The 9,189-nt window shown below is 40.8% G+C and overlaps 1 protein-coding gene and 1 pseudogene across 2 annotated transcripts in view; one reads left to right on the top strand and one right to left on the bottom strand.

Moving 5' to 3' along the window:
• The first annotated feature begins 294 nt into the window (after positions 1 to 294).
• MCC (mutated in colorectal cancers) overlaps positions 295 to 9,189 on the top strand; it is a 398,889-nt gene continuing 389,994 nt past the window's right edge. The window contains exon 1 of one of the 2 annotated variants that reach the window (XM_011365176.2): positions 295 to 555. In XM_011365176.2, the coding sequence (XP_011363478.1) occupies positions 395 to 555 (161 nt within the window). In that variant the 5' untranslated portion in view covers positions 295 to 394. The remainder of the gene's footprint in view (positions 556 to 9,189) is intronic. The other variant, XM_011365177.2, reaches the window with a different exon arrangement.
• On the bottom strand, positions 4,900 to 5,018 carry LOC111743063 (annotated as a pseudogene).

The following is a 9,189-nucleotide window of genomic DNA, read 5'->3' as shown; positions in this document are numbered from 1 at the left end:
AGTTCGGCCAGGCGAACACCCGCCCTCCTTCTGAAGCATGCCCAAGCGCCGGGGGCCCGCGTCGCAGCCGGATGCACAGAGCTGACACCTTTACCCGGCTCCCCCTGTGTATTCTGCCTCCCCTCGCGTCCCGGTCGCCACCCTTGGCTCCCTGACAGCACGACCCACCTTCCCTTCCTCCTTCTCCCCTAAGGTGCCGACTCCTGGGATTGCAGAGCGCCCATCTTCCCAGCCCCGGCAAAACCCGGAGAAGTGGACTCCCTCGCCCGGAGCGCCCGGCGACCACTGGGCATGCTCCGTTGTCAGGCTAGTGCGCGGCTGCGAGCAGCCTTTGAGGCTCACGGATTCCTCCCGCGGCCGCGCGTCCTCCTCCTCCGGAGCAGGGAGCGGACGCATGATGGCGGCGGCGGCGGGGAGCGCCCGCGGCGGCAGCAGCGGCGGCGGCGGGAGCAGCAGCAGCGACACGTCCAGCACCGGCGAGGAGGAGCGGATGCGGCGCCTCTTCCAGACGTGCGACGGCGACGGGGACGGATACATTAGCAGGTACTCGGGGAGGTACGCGAAACCGGCTGGGGCGAGCCTAGCCTCTCCGCGCTGCCCTTGACCCCTCCTCAGCCCTCTCGCCACAACTTCCAGCAAGTTGCTCAGAAGCGCGCGGCAAAAGTTGGCTGTGACTCTGAGAGCGCGTCGCCGGCTCGGCCGCTGAGGCCGAGGGGCTGCTGTGCCCGCATTCTGGAGGTGCCAGTTGGTCCAACTTTTCCCAGGGCTGTCTTTGTCTGGGCGTTGGGAGACATCTCTTTAGGATGCAAGTCCTCCTCCTGGGTCTCGGGGCGCTCCTGCCTGTGAGTAAACGGGTTTGGTCGCTTGCCTCAGGTAGGAAGGGCTGCTCTGCAGCCTCGGGCTCCGGGGTGGCAAGATGGTGTGGCACTGGGCAGCGATCTGCCTGGCTGCTCGGTGGACAGCCCTGGGGACGAACCAAGATAGGGATGCGTTCTCAGTGACAGAGTAGGGCACGACAACAAGCTGTGAATAACTTTCGAGTGCCACAGAGTCCCTGCATTCCAAACTTCGGAACCCAAAGAATGGGTGTAGTTTGCCACCAGTACTGATTTAAACCTATTAACCTGAGGGGAACGAAGCACACAGGAGCAACTGGGAGAGGGAGGAGCGGTGGTTAGAGGCAAGTCTGAAATGTAAATTCTGCTCCCTACTCCGGCTCGACGCGCTAACCAGGTGAGCCAGAGGAGTCTCCCTGCGCTTCTGCGCGACCACTCAACCTTCGCGGTGTTTGCTTGCAGATCCGCTACAAGGGCGGTGTTGCGGCTTCAAGCCGCAGGGATTGGCAAAATAATTACTTCTACCCAGATTTTTATCCCTTGTTAGACACTGACGGCGAAGAAGGCAATCGTAATGTTTTACGGTAAGCTTCAATCAAAGGTTGACACAAGGCTTAAGACCTTATGAGCTGAAATTTGAATTGCCTTCCAGGAAGTAGGCAGCCTAAGTTGCGTATTACACCTTCGTTTTGGTGATGCTAAAGATCTCTGAAAATTCCAGGCTGTCTCCTGATGATTGTCCTTGCCTACTTGCGGAAAAAAAAATAGTGAGGAATTTCTCCACCCCCCAAAATTTTAAGGATCTGTGAAATGGTAATTTGACATGTAAGAATTTGACAATTAGAAAAAATAATTTATTTGGGACTTTTAAGTCAATTTTGATAATTCGTAGCTGAACTTTATTATTTTTCTGGTTTAATTGGAAAACATTAGAAAGATATCAGAAAACTTTATGAAGTTAATTCTGTTCTGAAATGAAAAAATACACGTAACTAGTTGACCGCACAGATTTTCATCTGGAAGTCTTTTCCTCTTTTGGTTCTGGGATAAAAATTTCATAATAGAGTTTAGCTTTGTTGTACTGCTTTTCCTACTTGAAAGGCTATTATCTATCTTTCCTACTTGAAAGGCTATTATCTCATTTTCAGTAGTAAAAACAATCTACACTCCACATTAGGATGCAAAAAGAATGTAATTGACGTGAGCAGGAGTGCCTGTAGAAAGCTAGTAGAATTCTTTCTTTCCCTTCCTCTAATCTGACCTATTAATATGTTTCTTTATCTGAATTAGACTTTCTACACAAATGCTTATATTATTTTGATTGGTGGTTGTATCTACACTTAAGGATAATAAATTCTGTGAGCATAATTTGAGGACTTTGTGTTGGAATGTAAGGCATTGTGTGTAAGATGGTGGTGATAAAGAAGGGATTTAGTGTATAAACCCGCCCCGGCAAAAGTGGAAAAAACTGTATCATTCCTTGAGCCACATAACTTTAATATATCTGCTTCGAAGTTGGAAGATATGTGCAGTAATGAACCTTAAGCCACAACTTAACTGTGGACATAGTTGTCCTGGAAGTTATACTGTGACAAAGTTCATATGTAGGAGGACTTCGGGGATAGCAATCTTATTGAAAGGAAGCACCAAGGAACTTCTCTAGAAGTATGTTTACATAGCAAGCACAGTTTTACTTGAGATATATATTTATTTGGTATGGCTTGGAGAGTAGGTGTAATGAACATAGGTGGCATGAAATGAATCCCTCTCCAAAGCCACTCCTTTATGCTAGCCCTATTTAATGATCTTTACTGACCACTCTACAGTGATATGATGTGGAATGCTATGAATTTTCTTTTTTATTAAACATGAGAGTTGTACTTTCTACATTAAAGCCCTAAAAACCTCAGATTCTTCAAAAGATATTAAGTTTATGCTCACTGTATGTGTTAGGATTTTGGTTGGTTCTATATAATAGAAACCTAACCACAGTCAAAAGGGGGCTGACTTTTCGCCTCGAAATCTGAAGGTGGTCCTTCCAGGATGGGACAGCTGTTCCACAATGGTGTTAATTCTCAGCTTCCTTTTAGCTCAACGCATCGCCATTCTTCATATAAAGCATTCATCCTCATGATTATCAGAGTTTTAAAATGATTGCTTTATCTTCAACTTCATCTCTAAGTTATAGGGAGGAAGGTATAAAAGGAAGCTGAAATGAGTGGTGTCTGTATTATTAAAGCAGAGCTTCCCCAAATCTTTTAATCAGCATTTATTGGTCAATCTACATCACCTTACCATGCCTCTACTACATCAGTTCTACTTGCAATAGGGTTCAAAGAAATTTGTAATTCAGTTTATCACATTGCCTCCTAAACGAAATTGGAGTTCTGTTACTAAAAGCAGGGAATGGATGTTGGGTAAGTAGGTAGCAACCAAAACATATACTGTAATAAATAATTCACGTTCAACTATATTGGCTCTAGTCCTTTGCCTTGCCCTCATTCTCAAACAGGGGTGGACTAGAGATCTTATGTTTGGAGATAGGATAAGTGACAGATAGACTGAGTCCAGGAGGGAAAATGTCAGGGTGCACATTCTCAGGAAGAGGGAATTAAAAGTTAGGGCTTTGAATCTTCAATATTCTCTCAACCCAATCTTCCCCATCAGGCTGACAAAAAAGGCATTAGCTAACTGAAGGGTCTTAGGATAGATGCTTCTGCCAAGAAATTCCCAGCCTGCCAGAGGGACCTAGCTAGAATCATCCCTGTAGATAGTTAAACTGGAACAGACAAGTACCATCAGGTAGAGCCAAACTGCAGCCTGGACAGGTCAGGATTTGGGCTGCATGGTGGGACCACAGCAGGCTCTTCTGTTCATTTCATTAACTGTACAGTGACTTAACGGCACATTTTATGGTACTGAGTTTTGGACCTCATTTATAATGTTATAGGAGATGGTGGGGTTACTCTATTTGTTAAAAGTAATTTACCTCTGGTATTTTAAAGCTTCTTGTTTTTACCCTTCAGTTTAAGAAACTATCTTGAACATATCTAAAACCAATACTTACATTTATATCTAGGCCCCAAGACTCAGCTCAAATGTTAATGCCTTAGGGTTTCCCTGAGCATTATATCAAAGTGGGTTTGCTTTACCCCACCATCTCCATTATAGTACTAAAAGTTTTCTTCCAAAGCACTCTTTACAACTTGTAATTGTATTTCTATCGACTACTTTGTTTGCCTGTTTTTTGGTCATTCTCCCACTAGATGTACCCTTCATGAAGACAGTAATCATATCTGTTTGGTTAAAACAGTACACTCAGGACCTCGCACAGTATTTGCCATATAGCATTCAATCAGTAAATTCTGATGAATATATGACCAAGAATAAAAGTGGTATAATTGAAAAAGTGGTATAATTCAAGTATATTGAAAAATATTTTAAGCATTTTTATTTTCGAGCATATTTCATGTTTATGAAACACTTTAAATCTTTTTATTAAAGAATATTTTCTTTTAAAAATAACTTCTTTCTGGTTATATAAAATGTATTCTTTTTCTCTTCTGGCTTTATTGAAATATAATAGACAATTAGTTGCTCGTATTTACATTGTACAATTCAATGAGTTTTTTCAATTATAGTTGGCATACAATAATATATTAGTTTCAGTTATATAGCATAGTGATAAGAGATCTATAGGACTCACAAAGTGATCACTCCACTAAATCTAGTACCCCTCTTCCCCCTTACATATTTGTTACAACATCGTTAACTATTTTCTTTATGCTACACTTTATATCTCCATGTCTATTTTACATCTATTTGTACTTCTTAATCCCTTTGCCCTTTTCACCGTTCCCACAAACCCCATCACCACCTAGTAGCACTCAAAATATTCTCTGTATCTATAAATTTATTTCAGTTTTTGTTGTTGTTGTTTATTTTGTTCTCTATTTTATTTTATTTTTAATTTTTTTACATGAGGCAACCCTTGGTTGACCTCACAGATTGCAAGGACCTTGCAAGTTTACAATCCCTCATTATTTATTTTTTTTACTTTTTACACCTACAGCACCTGGTCTTCCTAGGTGGTCTCCCATCAAAGTACTAACCAGGCCTGACCCTACTTAGCTTCCAAGATCAGACGAGATCAGGCTTGTTCAGGGTGGCATGGCTGTAGACTATTTTGTTCTTTAGATTCCATGTGTACATGAAATCATTTGATATTTGTCTTTATCTGACTTATTTCATTCAGCTAAAAACCCTCTAGGTTCATCAAGGCAGTATCTTTTTCCATCTCCTTCCTTTTAATCTGTATGTGTCTTTTAATCTGAAGAGAGTCTCTTATATTTTCTTATCTATTCGGCCACTCTATCTTTTGGTTAGAGCACTGAATTCTTTTCCATTTGAGGTATTTGTTGATAGGAATGTAGTTTTTACCATTCTTTATTCATGTTTTTGATACATGTTTTTTCTTCTTAAAGAAGTCCCTCCAACATTTCCTGTAGTACTGGCTTGGTGTTGATAGATTCCTTTAGATTATTTTTGTCTGGGAAGTTCTTTATCTGTCCTTCAACTCTAAATGATAGCTTTGCTGGATAAAGTAATCTTGGTTGTACATCCTGGATTTTCATCACTTTGACTATTTTGTGCCAAACCCTTCTGTCCTGCATAGTTTCTTTTGAGAAATCAGCTGCCAGTCTTATGGGTGCTCCCTTGTAGGTAACTGTTTTTCTCTTGCTGCTTTTAAGATTCTCTCTTTGTATTTAACCTTTGGCATTTTAATTATGATGTGTCTTGGTGTGGGATTCTTTGGGTTTATCTTTTTTGAGACTCTCTGAGCTTCCTGGGGTTGTATGTCTATTTCTTTCAACAAGTTAGGAATGTTTTCCATCATTATTTCTTCAAATAGCTCTTCAACTTCTTGTTTTCCTTCAGATACCCCTGTGACACGGATATTTTTACATTTAATTGTATCCCACAGGCTCCTTAAATTATTGTTATAGTCTTGGCTTCTTTTATCTTGCCATTCTGATTGAGTGTCCATGGCTTCCTCATCCTCTATATTGGTGGTTCAATCCTCTTCATCCCTTCTGTTGATTCTCTCTAATATACTGTTCATCTCAGATCATGAGTTCCGCATTTCTGACTGGTTCCCTTTTATAATTTCCATTTTCATTTTTATGTTTTTTATCTCTTTGTTTATGAGTTCATCTATACTTCCATTAAGTTCATTGAGCATATTTATAACCAGTGTTATGAACTGTGCATCTGTTAGATTGCTTGACTCCATTATTCCTGGATCTCTGTTCCGTTCCTTCATATGGTTTCTACTTCTCTGTCTTCCCATTTTGGCTGCCTTTTTTATGTCTTTTTCTATTTACTAAGCTCCTAAGTTTCCTGGTCTTATTAGCGTGGCTTCGTGTAGTAGGTGTACAGTGGAACAGTCCTGAGAGGGCTTCAGCTGCAGGATAAGTTTAGCCCCAGCTTGTGACCCTCTGAGGCCACCTATTAAGATTCAGCAAGCAATCCGCAGATGCTGTGCTTATAGTTGCCTCAAGAGGTTATGCCAGAAACTGAGTCCAGCTGTCATCAAGTGTGAGTCTTGGTGCTGCTCAGCAAGGGGCACCGGAGTCCCCAAGGATACAACTGGTTGTGGGTTGGGTGGGGCTGCAAGTTGGGGGAAGCAAAGTTTCAAGGAATCCTCTGCAGGGAGCAACCTCTGTTATCCAGTTTGATGACATCTCAGCTATGGCAGTGCTGAGTCTGCAGACTGGGAGCAGGGAGGGCACAACAGAGGGACAGTGGATTTCGTCAGCACTTCTGCCTAGAAGAAAGCCTTGCCTATGGCCCTCACTCCAACAACTCAGTATCCCCCTGTAAGTCCCTGGTGCTCCCCGTGCAGCTGACCCAGTGCTGGTGCGCAGAGCAAGCAGGTCCATCACCATGAATGTTCACTGGTGGACACGGCCCCTTTAAGAAGAATCTGCAGCTTCCATAGTCTCTGTTCCACTCAGCCACTAGGGACCAGGCAGCCTTGCGTCTTTGCCCCGTCCTACCTTCTACCGATGCAGGTTGATTATTTCACTCCCTAATTGTAGTGCTTCTGTCCATCTATATCTCAGGCGACTTTGCTTGCTGTTTGCTCTGTGTTTCTGTCACAACTTTGATTTGGTTGCAAGAGGGATGAGCAAAGCCTCTATCATCTACACCATTTTTTCCCACCAATCTCTCTCTCCGTGTCTTTTTGCAGCTTTTCTTTTCTTTTTCTTTTTATTAAACCTCTTAATTTATTTTTAACTTGTGTTAGCAAAATAGACCAGGTTTTGAGGCTTAGTGGTGCCCTATTGTGTTTGCATGGAGATTAAATAATAAAAAGAAAAGAAATTTCTGTAGTTATATTCTTGTAGCTTCTCTTGAACACCATTGTCTATTTAATTGACATACACCTTTTAAAACAAAGGCTTGGACTTTAAGCAGCAGGATGGAGGATGTGGGTGAGAATGGGCATGTTCTTCAGTGTTTGTTGTACCAACAGGGACAGATATACAGGTGGGGCCCCATGCACAGCTCCCAAGGCAGTTGGGTGGGGATGTCTAATTCCCCAGCAGGCTTCTTGGTTCCAGAGTTGGGATTATCCTCTTCCTTTTGCTTTATTCCTTACTTTTCTTTAATGCTTCTCTTTCTCTATGTCTCTGTACTTTCAAACTTCTCCCTTTCTCTCTTAATTCTCTTCCTTTTGTTCCCTCTGTCCCTGACTCTTACCTCATTCTAGGCTTCGTTCCTTAATTCTTGCCACCTTATCTCTGGCTCTTTCATGATAGCATCTTCTTTCTGACTGAGTCAGTGCTGGAGGGAAAGATGCAATCTACTCTGCTGCTCATGCAGGGGCCAGCAGGACTCAACTCTATAAAATATATTTTTGTTGAAAAATTTAGAAAATACAGAAATGTATAAAAACAAAATCAAAATTATTCATTATCCTATAACCAAGGAATATCAATTCTATTTTTCCTGGTGACATGTCTGCATCATATCATTCTCGTGTATTAAAAATGATTAGATGAAAGGAAATACATCCCACACTTCTGGATAAGAAGATTTAATATTGTTATGATGACAGTACTCCCCCCAAATTGATCTGGAGATCAAAATAACCTTTCTCATAATCCCAGCTACCATTTTTTTTTTTTTTTGCAGAAATTGACAGTCTAGTCCTAAAATTCATATGGAAATTTAAGGAACCCAGAAGAGTCAAAACAATCTTAAAAACATTTAAGAACAAAATTAGAGTATTCACACTTCCCAATTTCAAAACTCACTGCAAAGCAACAGTAATTGAGACAGTGTAGTACTGGCAAAAGGATAGATGTAGGAATCAGTGAAATAGAACTGAGAGTCCAGAAACAAACCCATGTGATGGCAAATTGATTTTCAACAGAGGTGTCAAGACAAGGGTGCCAAAATCAAGACTGAAATAAGGAAAGAATAGACAAATGGTACTGGGACACTGTATAGCCACATATAAAAGAATGAAATTGGACATTTTTCTCACATACAAAAATATATGTGTTTCTCATATACACAATGTATGTATTCTTCACATTCCTCATATATAAAAACTTAACTCAAAATGGATCAAAATTTAAATATAAGAACTAAAACTATTAAACTCTTAGAAGAAAATATAGGACAAAATTTTCGTCACCTTGGATTTGACAATGGTATATAGGACACCAACACCAAGGCTATAAAAGAAAAATAGGTAAATTGGGCTTCATCAAAATTCTTTAAACTTGTGCTTCAAAGGACACTATCAAAAACGTGGAATACAACCCAAAGAATGGGAGCAAATATTTGCAAATGACACATTTTATAATGGATTTGTATCTAGATTGATAAAGAATCCTACAACTCAATAATAAAAATATAAATAACAATTTAAAAATGGGCAAAGATCTGAATAGACTTTTCTTCAAAGAATATATACAAATGGTCAATAAGCACATGAAAAGAGTTTATGTGTTAGCCTTTAGGAAAATGCAAAACAAAACCTACAATGAGACACCAATTTATACCCAGTAAGATGGCTATAATAAAAAAGGTAGGTAATAACAAATATTGGCAAGGATGTAGAGAAATCAGAACCCTCACATACTGCTGGAAGAAATGTGAAATGGTTCAGCCTCTCTGGAAAATAGTCTAGTAGTTCCTCATAAACTTAAACATAGAATTGATCCAGCAATTCTACAAGAGAACTGAAAACATGTCTTCACACAAACTTGTTCGTGAATGAATGTTCATAGTAGTATTATTCATAATATAATGGTCAAAAGATGTAAACAACCCAAAT

Source organism: Pteropus vampyrus, unplaced genomic scaffold, assembly GCF_000151845.1.
Source record: "Pteropus vampyrus isolate Shadow unplaced genomic scaffold, Pvam_2.0 Scaffold106, whole genome shotgun sequence".
Classification (NCBI taxonomy): Eukaryota; Metazoa; Chordata; class Mammalia; order Chiroptera; family Pteropodidae; genus Pteropus; species Pteropus vampyrus.
This window is presented reverse-complemented; position numbering and strand designations above follow the sequence as displayed.